Source organism: Sinohyriopsis cumingii, chromosome 7 (genome assembly GCF_028554795.1).
Source record: "Sinohyriopsis cumingii isolate HCF-2022 chromosome 7, ASM2855479v2, whole genome shotgun sequence".
In the NCBI taxonomy this organism is placed as follows: Eukaryota; Metazoa; Mollusca; class Bivalvia; order Unionida; family Unionidae; genus Sinohyriopsis; species Sinohyriopsis cumingii.
Window position 1 is genome coordinate 69,420,796 of NC_142967.1, and position 21,262 is coordinate 69,442,057.

Genomic DNA, 21,262 nt, shown 5'->3' on the forward strand with positions numbered 1-21,262 from the left:
AATGCCGGTATTTCATGGATGGTTAAAACATCAAGTGTTATTTCAAAACCTATCATTTAATACGGATCTAGTTCACACATCTAGCCAGATACTTGTTTCGAATGAAACAATTGCAATGAAAGGGTCTTACCTGTTGAAGCTGTTGCTCATACTCGGGAAGGATTTCATCTGCAAATAATAATGATATTTATCAAATAATGGCTAACTTCATTAGTGTCTCAACATCATACTGTAACACTAGTGCATAAGAATGATTTGTAACTTTTAGCAATGTCACGCTGCAACATCACTGAGGAATGCAAATTCATAACATGTAATAAAATGAATCTTAAACTTGTGTTTATTTTATATGAAATTTATACAAAGCATTGAATAATACAATATAACACCTGCTAAAAACAGCTCATGGCATACCATATTATTCATTTTGTATCACAAATTTAATATCAAACGAACATGTGAAAAAAGGAAATATTTCTGTCATATATAAATAATTCAGATGCATAAACATACAAAGCTTCATCTGTGTAGCATCAAAGCAATGTTTCACTGCCATATTTTTGGCATGTTTCCAAAGAAAGTATTTGGACACCATAATCTTTTGGCAAAAATAATATTTAAATAACTTGTAATTTTTGGGCACTGCAAGACTGTACTTTTTCTAGATCTTATGTTTCCAGACACAGTCTAATAAGATCTGCTGTGTCCTTTTCAAGTAAAAGTTTCTGTGTTTGCCAGCAATTTAACAGACAATGCTTCATTCATCACCAATAAATATTTATTGTGACCATGGACCAAAATAATTTTCAATCCTTTGTGTTAATTATCATGAGATATGCCTAGACATTTCATGTAAATTCCAGTCATACAGAGTCTATTGTAGGACACACGATTCCAGGATTGCCCTAATTTCTAGAAAATAGCAGTGAGAACTAAACCAAATGCATGAAAATAGCTGAACCTACTCTATTTTCAAACCCTACATTTATTTCTTTGTTAAATTCTTTGTGCCAATTCTCATAACAAATTCACAGCATGAGGATCAAATATGTGATGACAGTGAATAGACATTAATTTTGGAAATATTTCAACTCATGAATTACATCGTGGACATTTTTCCCCTACCAAAACTAATACATGCAAAGTCTTCTGACCAAGAATTTGTTTAACCTTTCAAGTAAAAGACCAGAATTTTACTAGTTACTTATGTAATACATGGTTTAAGTCTAACTCAAGAGTTATTCATTCAAGTTCCACTGACTTTCATAAAACCTTGAAAAATTTGCAGTGATAGATACTGATCAAAATTCTCACCTCTGTCTGCATGGGTTCGAGTTTAGGGTTCGGCCAATGTGGGTATGTGAGAAAGCTTGCCAGTAGCTTCTCGTGGGTCGGTGGTTCATCCCAGGGTTTTCCCGGGTTCTTCCTCCACCATTAATACTGGCCGCCATACATAGCCTATCGTGAGCTGAAAAATGGCGTTAAACCCTACAACAACAACAACAACAACAACTGATCAAAATATTGTTAAAACTTCAAAGTTTATGGCAGTTACCACCAGTAACACCATATTTATTGTATATCTATATAATTCATGTAAATTCCAAGTCTTACAGGGTCTGTTATAAGATGTGTGATTGCAGGATTCATGCTAATTCCTACATACAAGTACACTGGAAACTAACCCACACATGTCAAAATCATGCATTATATCACTATCATGGTTTATATTGTACTAGCTTAATTTAGTTAAAAAATATATGACTGGTTATCAGTACAGACACCGTTACCAATGAGCAGGCATGAAAGTCATGTCTTTGATTAAAGACAACTAAGATGGTATTATTGCTATTTGATTCCCTACTTTATCTCATTAAACAATACATCAAACAGTCAGTACGGATTATCCTTGTAGCATTAATCCCCACAGATTAGGCATAGTAATACAGAAAATCAACCTGTTTCTGTTATGAACAATGAAACAACAGCAGACACTAAACACTGCATGTGGGTGCTACAATTTTGGTATGAAATCCAGGTAGCTGATCATTAGAGATAAGTACAGTATATACTTGCTTATAAGTTGAGTCAAACTGCAACAACAAAGATCCTGATCTGCAAGAGCATAATGCATCAGCAGATCAGGGTCTTCTTTTGTTTGTTCTACTGATTACTCCTAACAAACTGCACAGACCCAGATCTGCCAGCACAGTATGCAATCACAGATATGGGTCTATGCAGTTTGCAGTAGAACTCGTGAGTATATATGGTAAATTTTATTTTCAAATGCATCCATTGAAGAAATCATACAAATTACATTAACAAATATACCTAATCACCTTCAAATTGCATCATAACAATCTTTGATAAACTGATTGTTTCCAGTTGACAAAGTTGGCTCATTTCACAGATACCCATGGATAGGTTAAGAAATAACACAATAGGAATGAAGAGAGAACCAGAACAAACAAGTCAATTTTTTTTTAAAATTCTCAACATAGTAATCACTGACTTGTACTGGTATATTGCTTCCTGGTTGCTACCCCTCCTGGGAGTGCATATAAACACAAGCCTCTATGAAGCCTATCACCCTTGTTGCTTCAAGTAACAGTCATATAAGTATTTCTACTCCAAACCAATATGCACACATTTTTGTGATACAAATACCTTCAAAATTACCAATCCAACATCGTTTTATTTAGTTTTCATTTCATATTTACACTGAAATAAACTTTGCACACATTTGTAAGGTAGATTTTATTGATCACTGATTGGCAGTGTTAAACAGTGGATTCAGTGATTACTAATATGGCATTTCTCCAGGAAAATACATGATTACTAATATGGTGGTTCTCCAGGAAAATACATGATTACTAATATGGCATTTCTCCAGGAAAATACATGATTACTAATATGGCATTTCTCCAGGAAAATACATGATTACTAATATGGCATTTCTCCAGGAAAATACATGATTACTAATATGGCATTTCTCCAGGAAAATACATGATTACTAATATGGTGGTTCTCCAGGAAAATACATGATTACTAATATGGCATTTCTCCAGGAAAATACATGATTACTAATATGGCATTTCTCCAGGAAAATACATGATTACTAATATGGCATTTCTCCAGGAAAATACATGATTACTAATATGACATTTCTCCAGGAAAATACATGATTAATAATATGGCATTTCTCTAGGAAAATACATGATTACTAATATGGCATTTCTCCAGGAAAATACATGATTACTAATATGGCATTTCTCCAGGAAAATACATGATTACTAATATGGTGGTTCTCCAGGAAAATATACATAAGATCATAGCTCTAATACATGTATGGCCGTGTTTTCTGGTGGATGGACATGCATGTATCAAGTAGACAAAACAGGCAAGTATTGGCTCTTTTTCATTCATTACCCTACACAGAAAAATTAAACAAATATGCATGTTTTACTTCACAGACCTGCCAACCCAACCTCAGTAAGGTAGTCCAAATTTGTCCATAAGTCATTCCAAGTTTCAGTAAAGTGTAACAAAATTTCATTTTCTGCTACTGATGACCTGGAAACTTGCAATAAACAAGAATAATGCAGTGAAGGCAAACATCAATTAAAATGTCTGCATAGTAAACTTAAACTGTAATTACCTTCAGTAGTTTCCACAGCTGATGACTTCTTGCTAGATCTCTCAACTCGACATAATCCTTGGGTTTGTTTTGATGTTTATTTGGTGTATTTTTACAAATCAGTTTCAAGTGGTGATGGTAATCATCTATCCTGCCATAAGACATACTCAAATCAGAATGACTTGATGTTCAATAAACATAACTGTTGCCTTTCCTGCTTTTTTCCCCAAGAATCTGAACATTCCTCCTTATACTTTGATGCTGTTTAAAAATTTTAAAAGGCTTATTTCCATTTCATCTTGAAAAGTGTTTTTGTTCATTGGTGGCTATTTCTAGAAATTGATATAAGCACCAGCTTGATTAGGCAGGCATTCTGCATCACATATATGGGCAATTTAAAAAGGATTACATTAAAAGTTTTATTCGGTTTCCTGAACAATTCCAATTAACCTAATTTGAAAACTAGGCTCTGTATCAAACATGGACAAACCAGTTTCTTGATGTGACAGAAACAATCATATTTTCGTAATTGTTGCTATTATTCTGTTCATCCATAATTTAAGGGTAATTTCAGAAAGAAGTATCATCAAATCATAAGGGTTGGCAGGTCTGACTTCATATTAGAACATTACCATAGGAGCTACTGGTAATATCTTCACTGGGGAGGGGGGTCATATTTGTCTGTTCCTGTTTGTTGTCAGACACCAAATTAAAGAACTTTAAAACATACCAAAAATACAGTAGCCTAGATGTAATAGGATTAAAGACACAAGTGATTTGTCAAGCAAATGGCATACAAAATACAAATGTCACTAAATCAGAACAATTTACCATAATAAATTTGTATCAATAATCCCAAATCCAATCTCTATTTTAGCCACCTGTTTAAAGTTTGCCATAGCAACACTGACAGCTGGTCTAACATCAACAACAATCTCAAACAGTATGCATGTGACTATTTTTAGCATTACTCATCTCTAATTAGATGATCTGTAATTAGCAGACCTCCACTCCCTTTCTATAAACAAACAATAGTTTGCATGAATTGCAGATCACAATTCTTTGTGCATATCTTCCTCTGCGTATACCTAGCTCATCTGTTTTTCAGTGGGATCACTGCTCTATTTTATAAGTTAAAAGTTAATAATATAAAACTTCCTGGATTCACATATGATGGTCTCACTCATAATCATACAGATGCTGCAATTAAGTGCTGTACAGCAATCTCATGTGTTTCAATGATTTAGCTTAAGAGTCTAAAACATTAACAAACTCTGGCATACAGCATCTCAGCAGAAAAGACTTCATGTAAAATCGATTCCTTGAACTGAAGCCTGTATTTTTGTGAAACATTTCACAAAACTAATAGCAGTGTTGATAAAGCATCAAACTTAGGTTACATTGACCTACTTTTGCAAGACTGAGTTGCTCTCTTGGAGATGTTTCCCCAAGCCAATTTTCTTGCATGAAGATGAAATAGAAAATGTGAAAATGTTGAGGGTATAATGAAAGGACAGCTGAAAACACTAATGGCATTCATGCATAAAAATCTGGTTAGAGTGAACTACTTTTGACATGGTTGAATAATTTTGGATGAGATTCATACACATACCAATTTTCATGTGTAGTTTAAATAATGTCCATCATAATATATCAGAAATATTAGCCATATCAGAAAAATGAAGCCTATAAGATATAGTCCCTCTATGCCTGCACTGTGTATGCACATGTGTGGACAAGGCTAATGCTGTGTACTGTTAAAATCAAATGTATATTCCAAACTCTGGGGCATGACAACATGGTTAAATGTCTAAGAAATTTTAATTCAGTCTTCTTAGTGACATACACTTACTCTAGTTGTACTGAAATTTAAATGCTGACAAACTGAACCTGACCAAAATGTCTACATTGAAATCAAGATCTACCATGTAATGAAATGCTGTTTTCTGTACACTCAAGATTACTTATTGTTTTCACAGTGCTATGGATTAACTTTTTTAGAGTATTTACTGCAATGCAACAAAACATATTCAGTTTTAAAATGTGTGAATCCCTGTGGGTATTACCATCGTGCATCTCTTCAGCTCCATTTAACATCTGTGCAAATCCTCCTTTAGAGATCTCAGCCTGCAATATATAGGTATGTGAGCTGTTAAAACTGACAGTAAGCCTTACCAAACAAGTGTAGAAATCTAACCACAGAATAGGAATTTCTCTTGCTTCATTCAACACTCCCCTCTAGAACTTTATTTGGACACTTTCCATCCCTGGAAATAGTTTGGGAAATAAATTTGCAACAGTGTTTTTGCTTAAGATTTCATCTCTTCTTTACACTCTCTATCCATAATCAGGAGCCATGTGATTAGCCTGTATGTAAGTATGCTTGAAAATATGTATATATGCATAGTGTTTAACGGCACACAAGTACTGCCCAACTAATCAAAATCAGTAAAGCATTTCTTCCAGTAAATGAAAATTACTCTTATTCTACCGTTGGCGAGGGAATCACTCAAGTACGCAAGCAAGCATGGGTACACCTGATTTGGTCCATCCAATTTGACCAATTTGATCAGTCCAAGATCAACCTCAAGAGCTTTAGTCTTGATGTTTTGGGGCCTTTTTAGGAGTCCTACCAGTCTGATATTGGTTTGTGCCAATGATGAATTTTGAGACAATGAAATGAACACTGCTGACAAATAGTTCAACAGATTGAGACTAAATGCCAGAAGCAAATTAACTGTATGGCATACAAAATGCTAATTCATTTTTTGACAAAAGCTATCTACTACCGATAGTACTTTTAATGAATCTAGAATGAGGCAATGGTTACAATTTATCATGGTAAAAAGCAAAAAGGGCAGCAAATTCCAATCGGAATGCCTGAATTCAATTTTTATTCTTAGGAAGAGAATGAATATGATCCCATCATACCAAAAAACACATTAAAATATGAACCAGTTCATTTAAATAGAATCACTGATCAACTGTGTACTTCCATTTGTTTTAATGCTTAACTTTTTGATAAGTATCATTATAATGGCCTACCAGATTTGGCGAGGAAACCGAAGAATGGTGCAGTTATATCAATATATTAAAAAATATAACAGGGTTCAAGTTTATACATAACTAAACTTGAAATGGTATCACCAAGTTCATTGTGTAATCGAAGTATCCAGACACTTGCTGGTAATTGGGATTTGCTCTCATGTTTTTGAGGGCCTGAATTTTTTTGTTTGTTTAAAAGAATTGTCATGTTTAAGGTCTTTCACAAGATACAATCTATGTTACTGATGTTCATTTATTAATTGAGAGATATCAGAATTTCTTATTTTTAAAACTATTAGTTCAACTGCCATAATATATAAAAATGAGAGTTAAGCACATCTTTTCACAGGTATGGAGTTTAATAATGTTGATACAGATTACAACACTGATGGCTCCTGCCTGCATGTACTTTCGATATTATGACCATATCAAACAGTACTTGCTCAATGCATTTCAACATTATAACATTATATAAGCCCTGTGTAACACACTGAGTGATGACATAGCATAGCCTCATTTGGCACAGCCTCCAACTCGTAATGCAAGGGTTGCAGCTTCAATACCTGCCAAGGACAGCCTAGGTCGGCTGCTCAGGTGTGTCTTTATATCCCATTTCGTTGGCATGATACAGTCATTAATATGTTAAAAGTGTTATCAAAGCCCAAAAAAAAAACAAACAAACTAGACCCATCCCATATCTCCATGAAATCTTGGTCATACAAGGGTCTGGTGACATGCCTCCTGCACTAAGAAAGGGATGTTGAATGATATCATTTTAATCTTATAAATTAATTTGGCTCAATGACTGACAAACATATCAACAGAAAATTTCTGAGATAGAAAGAATATTTTTGCTTTTTTTCTTCCTAGTCTAAAAAGTTTCTGAAGTGCCTTTGATTTGACCAGCCCCATATTAATGGAAATCTCATGAAGCCACAGTAGTATCTGACTGGTCAAATGCCAACCTTTGTGAAAATGTATTACTGTATCTGACTGGTCCAATGCCAACCTCTATGAAAATGTATCATTGTATCTGACTAGTCAAATGCCAACCTTTGTGAAAATGTATCATAATATATGACTGGTCAAATGCCAATCTTTGTGAAAATGTATCATTGTATCTGACTAGTCAAATGCTAACCTTTGTGAAAATGTATCATTGTAACTGACTGGTCAAATGCCAACCTTTGTGAAAATGTATAATTATATTGGACTGGTCAAATGCTAACCTTTGTGAAAATGAATCATTGTATCTGACTGGTCAAATGCCAACATTTGTGAAAATGTATCATTGTATTTGACTAGTCAAATGCTAACCTTTGTGAAAATGCAGCATAGTACCTGACTGGTTAAATGCTAACCTTTGTGAATCTATCATAGTATCTGACTGTTCAAAGGCCAACCTTCGTGAAAATGTAGCATAGCACCTGACTGGTCAAATGCCAACATTTGTGAAAATGTATCATAATATCTTACTGGTCAAATGCCAACCTTTGTGAAAATGTATCATGGTATCTGACTGGTCAAATGACAAACACTATGAAAATGTATCATAATATCTGACTGGTAGAATGCCAACATTTGTGAAAATGTATTTAGTATCTGACTGGTCAAATGCCAAACAATGTAAAAATGTATCATAGTAAATGACTGGCCAAAATGCCAAACACTATGAAAATGTATCATAGTATCTGACTGGTCAAGTGCCAACCACTGTGAATGCATCATAGTACCTGACTGGTCAAATGCCAACCTTTGTAAATGAATCACAGTATCTGACTGGTTAAATGCCAACCTTTCTGAATCTATTGTATTATCTGACTGGTCAAATGCCAACCTTTGTAAATGTATCATAGTATCTGAATGGTCAAATGACAACCTTACTGACTGTATCATAATATTCTTTTCAATCACAGACAGCTTGACCTTTGAGGCTTATGACCCCAAAATCAATGAACTTCTTTCTTACCCACAGTACACACCATCAACAGAGTTTGATTTTGGTACGTGGTGGAGAACTTGAGTTATTGTACAAAAATGAAATAGGGAACAGACAAACAGATGGACATCATAACATAATATGCTCTGCCTTATGGCAGATATATAACAATGCTTTTCACAAAATATCAAACTTTAGGCAAGATCCGAAATACTACTTTATGGTGTAGCATTGAATAAAACATACAGGGATGGAGTCAGCCTAAAAAAAAAAGAAAATTCTCCATGCATCATGCAGGCCACGTGTAAAGTGTGCAATTTTACAAGTAACTGAAAACATGCACAACACTCTCAAAATCATCAAAAGAAAAGAGTATTAACTCTCATAACTATTATTATTTAGAGAAAACTGTTCATTTATGTACAAGAATATAGCTACTGCTTCAATATAAAAGTACTCCATTCTATCCATCTCCTCTTGAAAGGTGGTAAAGAATTTGCAGTTGACTATTGCTTAGGTCAGGCTACCAAAGGTAATACACGTCTTTTTCAATTTCAGTATATATTCAGGAAAAAATTCATTATTGTCATTTTTTTTGGTTATAACTAGATTCATTTGAAACAATTTTTACTGACTGGTCAAATTTAGTGATGTCCATGCATTTTCCTCTTTCAAAGAATTTAAATTCCAAAGAAGCCATGAAATTATTTCAAAAGAACTGGAGTGTTCAAGACAATACTCAAAACTGCAATAAAATGCACAAAGAAATAATGAAACCATGAAAAATTTCCATTTGCACTGTTAACTTCTGATTTACTGTCTTGGTGTTTTGTTACTTCTTTGCCACTCAAATTATACACCTCTCCCTCGATAACTCGTGCACATCAGGGTCCAAAAACAGAGACCACACTATAAGTGAGGGCACGAGTTACCAAGGGACCTACACAAAAGCTGCTAGACATCCAGAGAACCATGAGGTGGGGGGGGGACTGGGCTGTTTAATGGTTTAATGACTGAATCCTTGTTTTACAATTGTGTCGAAAATAATTATCAATAAAGCACTTTTTCTGACGAAGTTGTTCATTATTCTGTATAAATTACATTTCTTTTTAAAATGTCCAAAATCTGAATGATTGATAACATGATTCCAGCTGGTTTCAACAACCAACATGGTGCGCAAAAACATCTGTGCATTACATCACAGCTTTTGTTTTGTTGATTAGTCTGGTTCCAGGATAGTATTTTCCGTAAAAAAGGATCTTCGAAGCAGGAAATCACACTAGCTGTTGATACACTAACAAACAAGGTTCCTTTTCATATAAAAAATGCAACATTTCGTGAGACCATTGTCTACATCGAAACTCAATTTTTTAATTGTTCAATTAGTAAGATATTGATGATGTGACTTCATTGCAAGTAACAGTGAAACTTCTTATCATCCTTGAGGATATCTCTATGTACGAATTCAGGAATTCTCTCAAACTCATTGTCCCCACAAATGTCAGTATCTGTGAAACAAAGCATTTGTTTTACGAAGAACTCATTTTGCTTGGTTGCCTTGCTATCTTTAATCAGTTATGATTGAGTAGGTTAATTTAAGGTAGTTAAATTAGATTACATACACAAAACATTTATAACAGTGTTCGATTGATCAACTGAAATGAGTTCTTAAGCATGTAGGATTTGTATGCCTCTTAATATTTTTGTTAATTCCACCTCCTTTGATTCAAAAGACGTAATTAAAGTGATAACAGGAAAGGAAGCCCGCTTTTTATTTAGTGCAACATTACAACAAATGCTTCCACTAGTCCATTATCAAAACAGGGTCAGCACTTAATTAGGTTCTCAGATAAATGCTCGCGGACATAGCTGTTACGGTAAATTGACATGTTTTACATTTAATTACAAGACGACAAATTGCACTTATGATGATTACACTTAAGGAACTAAAAGACAGAACTAGAACAAATTTCAGTTAATAAAAAAATATTTAATTGGTATTTATTTATTAAAGTACTGCCTCCACTAGGCATCAGTGACATTTTCATTGATCGAAATTTCCTTGAATATCGTTAATTATGGTGTACTAAGAATGTCATTTGGAAAGAAAATGTAACAAATTTTATGACTTCTTTATAAAGTTGATATTTCATAATGTTGATTACAATTTCCAGGTCCTATCTACTGTTTATGACGATAAAATGAGTGATGTTCCAAAGTTTCCATTACCAATTTTGATTGCGACTTTCTTCAAGTTCAACAAATAGGGATCGGTTTTGGGGTATTTTCTGATATAAACATGGGATCCATGCCTGACCCCGCATTAAAGCGGGTTTGCAAGTTATCAGGGCTGGAGTTATCAAGAGAGTGGTGAATCCAGGAAAAAATTCAAATAAAAAAAAATGGAATCAAGTTCACTGAAAATTTTAACAAAAAAAAAGTTAAACCCATCTGCATTAAAAAGCCAGATTTCTGACTAAAACTGGAAAAGTTCCATCCCAGAAAACAGTGCAGAATGCCCTACCGGTCTCACTTATTTACATTAGCAAGAAATGTGCTTAACACAAATGCTCCTAAGGTGGCAAGGAAAATTAAACAGTCATACTTTTGGATGGATGGACAAATGTAATGCCTTTCCACATTCATGGAGCAACATCAAAAAGCATACATGCATGGGATAAATTACCTGAAGTTCTGTTTGCAAGTCATCATAGATCCTCTGAAAATCTTCCTGAAACATAAAAGAACAAATAAACAAAAAGAATAAGTGGTTCTGCAATTCTTCAATTGGCTGACTTTTGCCTAAAAGCCAAATGCACGAACAGTCTTTAGAGATTGAGATGGAGGATCAAGATTTGCCATTTTTAGTCATGATAACAATATATGAGGGTAGGGTGGATCAACATCATCCAAATAAATTTGATGGGCTGACAAGCTCAGGGTGCATTCTGTTAAATTTTGTCAAATTCTATAGATTTTTTTTCAGAAGTTGTTGATATTTTTTCTGTTTTTAGTATCAACAGCCATATCTCATGACAAATTATATCATTTGTACAACTTTTAAATTTCTTTATGCCCAGATGATTTCTGTCAAATTCGGTTGAGCAGTTTTTGTGAAGTTGTTTAAAGGTGTTTTTTATAATGAGAAATGATGGTCATATCTGATGGTGAATTGGCATAACATATTCAGAACTTGAAAGTTCCTCATGCCAGGATACTTTTCGTGGCAAATCTCCATCACCTGTACAAAATGAAAGTATTTTATGTCAGGACTAATTCTGTCAAATTTTGGAAAATCTACTGAATGGTTGCTGAAAAGTCATTTAAAGGTTTTCCAATTTTAGCCATGGCAATTGTATTTAACCCTTTACCTCACAGAGCATAGTTACAAAGTGCAGCATGCTATAAATAGAACACCTGTTACCTAGTCGACCGGATACGCATAGGCCTGCCTGTGAACTGTTAAGCAATGTAGTGTATGTTACGTTTAACAGCAATTTTAACCATTTTACATTTTTGGTACACATCTATTATATGTGGAAAAATTTAAGAGTAAAGTCCAATTGTTATAGCTGTGTAATTATTTTTCATGGAAGAATTTTTTATGTGCTTTAAAATCTTGAGAGAACTTGTTCACCATCATGTCAGTAAGGCCGCGTGAACAACCATAGCTGCCATTTCCCATACTCAAAATTTGTTTTTCGTCTGTGTCTACATCACTAAGTCATCTGAATTTGATAATTTATAAAAACTAATTGCTACCTACATCAATATCACAGCCTTTACCTAAGTTATTGAATCTTTCATAGTTGTGATTCTAATCGTGAAAACTTCATAAGTACTGAATGAAATCCACGACGCCATTTTGGAGAGTGGAGATTATAACCCAGTTACTTTAAATAGCAGATATCGACCAGTGCATAAACAGCAACCACGTGACCTGATGTAATTGTCATTCGTAGAAATGAATGTAGTATCTAATAGGGGGTTTTTCCCCGAAGGTGGTGCTATGAAAACCAGCTCAAAATGGCTGATGTTTACAGCAGGCGTCAAAAGGAGCTTCCAAGTGAATGGAGTAGAGGCGTTGTTGTTGTTGATCTAGGGTTTAACGCCATTTTTCAGCACATGATAGGCTATACATGGCGGCCAGTATAACTGGTGGAGGAAGAACCCTGGAAAACCCAGGGAAGAACCACCGACCCACGAGAAGCTACTGGCAGGCTTTCCCACGTACCCACGCTAGCCGAGCCTTGGACTCGAACCCACGCAGACAGAGGTGAGATGGCAGTGATCTGGAACGGTGAGCGCTTTAGACCACTCGGCCACTCGGGGCCCCGAGTAGAGGCGTCAAAAGGCGCTTCCATGCAAATGGAGTAGAGACATCAAAAGACGCTTGCATGAGGTAAAGGGTTAAAGGACGTTGAGCATTATTTCTGCGAAACTGAATGATCTTAAAGTCAGGATGCTTTCTATCCAATTTAGTCCAATTCTGAGCAGCAGTTTTTGAGAAAAAGTCTTTTAAAGGTCAATTTATTTTTGGTATTGGGAGTTATATTTGATGGCTGGTCAATGTTTGTAAAAAAAAATGTAAAGCGCCTTATGCAAGACGACTGTCAAAATTTATTGGATTCAGCTTAGCAGTTCTGATATTTTGTTTCTAATCAAAACGCCTTTAAAGATTTTTCTACTTTAGATGATGGATGTACAGGTGATGCCGATCCTTCATCTAATGCCTTTAGTTAAATTTGGATTATTCTGGTGTGCAGCTTTTAAGTTTTTATTTCTATTTTTTGTAACAGTGCCCATATTTGTTGGTGGATGCAACCATTTGAAAGACCTTCTTGCAAAGTTTGGCTGAAAACTGGTACTGTGGTGGTTTCTTGGAGAAATTCACAATAGCAATTGTTGACAAATGGACGAAGTATGGTCATGCCATAAACTCACCTTACAGTCTGGTGAGCTAAAATGTAAAACCACCAACCACAGTATTTCCAGTAATGGATGGCCCAGCTAATTATAAACTCAACTTCTCCAAGACGTCCAGGATCCTACCACTGGGCAACTTATCACTGCCACCAGAGCCAGGTAACCACGCAAAATAATTTATTCACTACCATAATCATTATTACCAGTCAACCTTGTGTGGAAATTGGTCAGGGAATAACTCAGTTTAAGGTGTTAGTCATCGATTACTGGACTCTTATAAAGTCTGAGCAGAAGCAAAAATGCATCAATAATGCAAAATAATAATAAAGCCAAAGTTGAAATGACTCAAACACAATGCTCAATGTGATAATACCAAAAAACAAAGTCAACTTCATTCAAACACGAGGTTTTCCAAATGCTTTAGTCTTCTGCCATGACTAACTCCATTTCTGAAAAGGACATGCATGAATAATTTCTCAAGATTTTTTGGAGTGGCATATAAAATTATTATTAGGAAAGAAACTTATATCCATCATAGATTCATCAATCAATCTCAATAATAGAAATAAGAGTGACTCTTGTAAAAGTTCTGCAAACAGTTTTATCTGAAATGGACAATGCAATACTGGCCCAGCACTCCTGCTGACAACCAGTGTTTGAATATTCTATATGAAAAATATATTTACATGGCATTTCAACTTCTGCTATATTTTTACATAATTAAATGTCAAAATATCACTAAAATACACATATGCAACTTGAAATTTCTGTAATTTGCAATTTACAGGAGTTGGCTTACATTTTTTGCTTTTTCTTCCAGCAGGTCATCTAGAGAAAACTTGTACTTGGTAGGTGCTGGTGGTCGTTCTCCAAAGTCCCGTCTGGGCCCCAGCGGGCTGTAATAATCTTCTGGAGAGTCTGACCTGGACTAAAACAGATATTAAATGATTAAAATTTACCTGACACTAGTATTTCTCAATTTTCATAGATCTGAAGGGGGGAAAAAAGACATTTTCATGGGTATTTATTACATATGCCTGTGAAATTTTGGATTAACCTCAAGACATGCCTCAAAATAAACAAGAAAAAAAACCCAAAACTACAACCAGGACAAGAAAAATGAGGGAGGCTTTAATGGTTAAAACAGTACTACCACTTGCATGAGCAAAAATCAAACACCTGTCAAGATAAATTACATGACATGTACTGGGGGGGGGAGATTCATAATCATCCCCTAATATAGGGTAAACACACTAATGCATAAAAGACACAGGTGGAAGCAATATTTACCAGAACTAATCAAAACATGAAAGAATATCACTTGAGGTTTTAAAAAATACATTTAGTTACTAATAATTGGTATACTGCAGCAATTGTCTCAAATTATTCAAATGTAGCAATTCATTAGGTAGATATCTTGGGTAGAGAGGGTGCAGTTTGTATACTTGTTGTTAATCCCTTTGCAGATTATGATTCTGGGTTTTCTTCTATTGGATTTTAAACAATTACCCTTTTTTATAGTGGGTTGGTTTTTATTGGATTCTTACTGCTTACCCTTACTGAAATTTCTGTGCAGGTTTCAAAGAATGCTTTAGGGAGAATTGTGTCCATTAAAGATCTGAACAAATTTCAACACTGGTGTTAAAGAATACATCACAAAGCTGAAAGCTATTGTTTCTTTTATATTTTGGCCTACTTTTTCACTGAGAAGTCTGAGGACATTAAACAATACTGAAAACCTCATTTAGTTGCTTAGATTCCACTGTTGGTTTTGTGCAATGTACACAAAGACCCAGTGCTTGTTTATTTCCTTGATCAGTTACATAAGCCTACTTTTGACCTGATGACCAATGGTTGTCCACTTTACAAGCAAAATGGCATCACCAGTTTAGAAGTGCAAGGAGTACACGTATCCAAAACAAGTGAAATATATCCGAATCTTAAATAAGTCTCCTGTAAAACATAAAAAAGTAAAATCTATTTTTTAATCACAGATGCAAGCAAGTTACGTGTAGTTTTTTTTGGTATCCGTTTTTCAATTCATTTTTACATCCACTGTTTAATCTGTTTAATATATTCAGTTTTTATGGAAAATTTAAGCATCTAAACAGTAGAAAAGCCTAATTTCATTTTAATTTTATTTATCAAATTCAGAAATTGTTATCCTTGTCTTAATTATTGTGTTTTGTTTGACTGCTGAATTCTTATCAATTTATATCACTCAATGAATAAAGAATATTAAAAAAATGATGTAATATTTAACTTTAATGTCGATATTAATGACATTTTGTCAGGAGTCTGTAAAAAAAACTAATACAACTGTATTTGATTCACTGTCATTACAGAACCTGAATAAAATATATAAACAGTAATCAATAATCATCTGCAGACTCCTAAATGTTGTTTTTCTATGCAAATGACATGTTCTGATATTTTCTTGACTGTTCTGAATGCTTGGCAATCTCGATTGCCCACTGAACTTAGACACAAAGATCACATTCAAGAGGGCTCTCAAAATTTACTTATTTCGACTACAAGAACAAATTTAAAAACCTAATAATGTTTCCTACCTTAAATATTCTCAGCACATTTTTTTTAATGTTTTCTAATTTCATGGTGTTTATTTTTGTAATCATATCATTATATGTTTTTTATCTTATAGGTGTTGTCTAATGTTGTAAAGCGCTTAGAGCTTCTAAAGATTAGGCGCTATACAAAGTCCTCATTATTATTATTATTCTGAATGCTTGGCAATCTTTAGGACAACTGTCCTGTTTTCAGTCCAAACCATCTGAAAGAACAGTGAACATGTGCACAGAAAGGGCAAACTACACTTCAGAATTTAACAAGTCACCAAGGCAGCCACAGCTACACTCAATTCAAATTAATCTTATCAAATTAATCTTATCAAATGATACCTCAACTATTATACTGTCTAATCTTCTAAATCAAATGTGTGCCACTGTTGTCAAAAGGATCATGCATCAGATCCAACAGTTTAATGCTGAATGACTGTAAACAGTTGCTATAGTTTGAAACAATTAGATCTACTGTTTGGATATAACATCAGTGTTTTCTCCAGATTGAGCCCATGCACCTTATTCATAGTAAAATTTGAAAGAGCACATGTAAACACTGGCAGCACAATATAAAAGATACATAAATATAGCCATCTATGTAGTTTGCTATCTTGTGCTATGTCCTTACAATAATGCAAGTTGACCAAGTCATCAAGACACATGATTTTACCACTCAGATGATGTAGCTAGCATCTCGTTGGTCAAGATTATTTCATCCTTTGATCCACATGAAGGCAAGTGAGTATCACAATATTAAAGACTTTCTCACTTTTTCACCCCGAAGACAAGTTATTGAAGGTAATAATAAGTACTGGTCAGATGTAACTGCAGGCACTATGAATTTAGATATAATAGGAAACAAATGACTATAAATATGCATACTCGCAAACTGCACAGACCCAGATTTGTCATTAAATAATGATCCAGCAGATCTGGATCTATGCAGTTGATTATGAGTAATTAGTAGAAGACAGACCCTGATCTGCCAGCACATTATGGGATGGCAGATCAGGGTCTATGCTGTTTGCAGCTGGACTTGACTTATAAGGAAGTATATACATTAACTGAAATTAATGAAAATATCAACAGCCAATCAAATATAAAGATTACACAATAAAATAGAATAATCACTCTACTTAATACTGTAGAATGGTTAACATTTGTTGGGTTCCAAAATCCATGGTTTTTGTGGGCAAGCCTTACCATGAACTTAATGTCACAACAAAATATCAAATAAGCTAACATCCAGTAAACACACACGTGCCCATAAGCAACAAAAATGAATCCGCTGTTTCTTTATGTTTTCACACCACGATTATCATTATTGCTGAGAATGTGCAATATACATTAGGATAAGTACATGAATGACGAGAAACACTGGAATTGATTCAAATTTAATTATAACGTAAAATGTCATGAGCATGAAAATTTGTGTATGGTTACAATGACTAACTCATGTGTAGTGAGTACAGATTTATTCACTGTCCATGGTATTCTGCATTTTCTAAAGCAAATATTATTCATATTTATAAATATCTTTTTGCTGAATAAACAATCAACTCATATGTCCCACTTTCTCCAAGTCCATTTAAATCAGATCTCTCCAAAGTGTTACTCTGCCATGTGCAGACAAGCTGCTTTTCATGAACTGGCTTAAGGTTAGATGTTTTCAGGACAACCAAGACCTGATTTCAATTTATATCTCCACTGTCCGTGCAGTGTATATTTAGTGTATTTTGTAACAATTCCTTCAGCACCAGCTCTTACAATACATCTATCACTAACACCGCCATTCATCTGAATTTCATGAATCCAAATTTGGAAAAGGTCAAGGTAACCAAGTAACAAAGGGCTCCCATGGGGAGATTTTGGTTGGATTATTTTGAACAAAAGTGGCCTACAGTCATAGGCCTTGTTCAAGCACCTAATTCCTAATTGTTCAGAACTTTTTATAGTGGTCCTTATGAACTCAAGAACCTAATTCCTTAAAATTACAATCGTGGTATTAAATGTGTTGGTTCAGACATGCATGGAAAATGAAGTAGGCATTTTCTTCAAAACCTCTGCATTTATGCCAGACATTAGCAACAAATAACCTAATTAACCAACTTAATAACTGCAGTACAGATCAAACCTGTCTGCTTGCAAATGCATGCAAATTAATTCTGTTATAGTATTTTACAGAGAAATAATTCCAAATTTTATAAATGAAACGGATTGTCTGCAATACGACTGGTTGTAAACGGTCACGTGATACTAATCTTGAATTTTTTACACATCGATAAATTCTGGGACTACTTTCGGTTTTTGTACTGTTTGCAATATAAATAAATATTGCAGACACGTCATTGTGAAACGACTGTTTCATATTTAAAATTTTTTATTCAGCTAATAAATATAAATTATAACCTTTTTATACTTTTTCAAATATTTTATGACTGAAATGCATAGTTTACAATTTGGCGTTCATCTGCTAGATAGCCGCGCAAATGGCTGATTACGGTGGTTTTGCAATTTTCTGTGAAGTTTTTTGAATAATTAGATGACAAGGAATTAAAAGAAATAATAGCAGTAATTGAAGCAGATGAAGATGGATTTCATGATAATGTGATGGATGCTACAACACTGAAAATGAAAAAGGAAAACAGATTGATAAATTCCCTCACACAGCACCTCATGACCTCAATCACCCTAGCCATACACAACAACGACAATAATAACGTGGGAACTGGGCCAGTAAATTTTGAGGCCACTGAGAGACATAAACTAAGACTCAAGAAATTATCTGAGGGGGACTTAAAAGCTAATGAAATAAATCAATACTCAGAGGCTACTAAACGAAGTACAAAACAAGGCATTGGCATTTTAAATGGTAATTTTTTAAATATTTTATTTTAATTTTGCTTATTTAAAAAAACGAGTGTGGGTGTTGGCGGTATGGTGAACATGACCACATACACAAAAATAAAAACAAATATTTATGAGACCATTATTCAAAGACTGAATAAAGTTTTTAAATGGTAAAACTACCATCTCAACCAATGTGACTTAATACCATTGAAAAATGTATATAATAATCCATAATGGTGATTGTTTTGCTAATTTAAATTATTTTGGATGCATAGTCATTAATTCTTTCCAGCACCCCAGCACTCAACTATGCAACAAAACAAAACATATGGCCAGTTTTGCGAGCAACTCTACATTTAACAACTGCAAATTTAATTTCACATAGATAACTGAAAGGGTCTTGTTAAGTATTAATGCTGATAAAAAAGATATAAAATGTTATTCCTGAATAGGACATACTAAAATAAAAAAAGAATGTTATTTTTTTATATATGATCCAATCAGTAAGAATAAACTAAATAACATACAGGGCCCTCTGAATGTGCAAAGGGCACATTAAATTCAATCCAGATGATCCTAAAAGCCTTCCTCTTACAGTGCTGGAGAAAACACTGTACCATGAATGGGAAAAATCTGTATGGTTTTATTTCCACAGCTTTCATAGCCAAGTGGAGAAGCCCTAACATTTAACCTTGCAAAAAGATACTATGTAGAAACCAATTTGTATTGGAGTAACTATGACCATAACCTACTTTTTGTACCCAATTCTAACAGGTTACTTCCTTAATACAAATGCAAGTCATCCACAAAATGGGTGGAAGTGCATCCTATAGAACTATGTCACTATACCAAAACCAAACCAAGATGGATGTTATGAAATTAAATGATCTGCCTAATGGCAGGTGTTCAACATTTGACAAATCTAAAAGTTTCTCATGTATTGTATATAAACTAAATGTGACTAAACAATTGCTGCAATTAATTACCCAACTCGAATTCGTTACTATGACAATTCAGTGATTACCTCTTCAATGAGCCCACTTGATTTCTCTGGAGTAACAGGTGATGAAATTTCTCTGTAAGGAAAAGGCGATATATACAGTACACTGTGGAACTTTGATGGAACACAGTCAAAATCTGTTTAAATCTATATTGTTTACTAGCCTCATTCAGAATTAACTATTGCTTACAAAGCTCAGTATTCTTGTTCTTCAATTGCTTATTTTAATGAACTCATTTCATTTCACATGACAGTGTAATTTTTTGATCTGTGACTACCAGAAATATAGGTATATATGAGTGATAAATTGTTCTACTGTCACATTTATGTTCAAGCTGTGCACAATGCAGCAGAATAAATACGATAACTGTACAATTTGGAAACAAAATTGGTTCATATCTTTATTTCTCTCATGAACTTATGCAAAATACTTAGTTTAATAAGTCTAACAAAATTCTATCAAAACTGCATCAAATGAGAAGCCAAGCATAAATAGAACTCACTTAGTTAAGCTCCATTAGAGTATGTGAAAAAGAGTCAAAGTCACACTAACTCATAATGACCTTGTAGGAGGTCAATGATAGTGTGGTGGGATGGGTTCTTAAAAAGATGAAGTTCTGAAAGTTGACAAAATCACTCAAATTTGGCAGAAATTGTTTAACTAATGTGTACAACCTGCAGAATATTGAAAAATCTTCGCAACAGATCCAAAAGGAATATGGGATCGGCCAATAGGAATTAAAAAATGGCTCGGACTGTCAGAGGATAAACTGTATGATGCGAGCAGTACAGCAGTGAAGTTAAAAACTAGTGACACCTGGCAGTGCCAAGGATTCAAAGGCAAGGTAATGGGCAAGAGTTATTGCCCTCTGTCTATTTGAAATAGAGAGGAAAAGATGATTTTCATCTTTTAGTAGGGCTGGGTTTGCGAGGTAGCAGGCTAATATTCCTAACATTGATTGGAGAATGTATTTAAGTGAGAAATCAATGTACCAAAATTTCAGCACCCATGAGGAGTGTTTATAATCAATTGTTTCACATAATAAGGAGACTGATAACACTATTTGTCAAAAACAATTAAATTGACAAAAATAAAGTGTTATCAAATCATTCAGTTGTGAAATCATAAAAAAAGATCCTGTTTTCATTATTCTTGATGTAATTGAAGAAATAATTCTGCAAGTGCTATCAAGATAATACAAGGAAACTCTCTCTCTCTCTCACACACAAATTTAGCTATTTCCGAAACCTTTATATATTTATTCATTTATCTATGAAACTGTTAG

At 34.2% G+C, this 21,262-nt stretch overlaps 1 protein-coding gene across 7 annotated transcripts in view; it reads right to left on the minus strand.

Moving 5' to 3' along the window:
* LOC149795468 (SMC5-SMC6 complex localization factor protein 2-like) overlaps positions 1 to 21,262 on the minus strand; it is a 115,634-nt gene that overhangs the window by 49,531 nt on the left and 44,841 nt on the right. For all 7 annotated transcript variants that reach the window (XM_089965258.1, XM_089965255.1, XM_089965254.1 and 4 more), the window contains 5 exons: positions 20,001 to 20,052; positions 14,347 to 14,475; positions 11,308 to 11,352; positions 5,704 to 5,764; positions 131 to 168 (listed from right to left, as the gene is read on the minus strand). In XM_089965258.1, the coding sequence (XP_089821384.1) occupies positions 131 to 168; positions 5,704 to 5,764; positions 11,308 to 11,352; positions 14,347 to 14,475; positions 20,001 to 20,052 (325 nt within the window). The remainder of the gene's footprint in view (positions 1 to 130; positions 169 to 5,703; positions 5,765 to 11,307; positions 11,353 to 14,346; positions 14,476 to 20,000; positions 20,053 to 21,262) is intronic.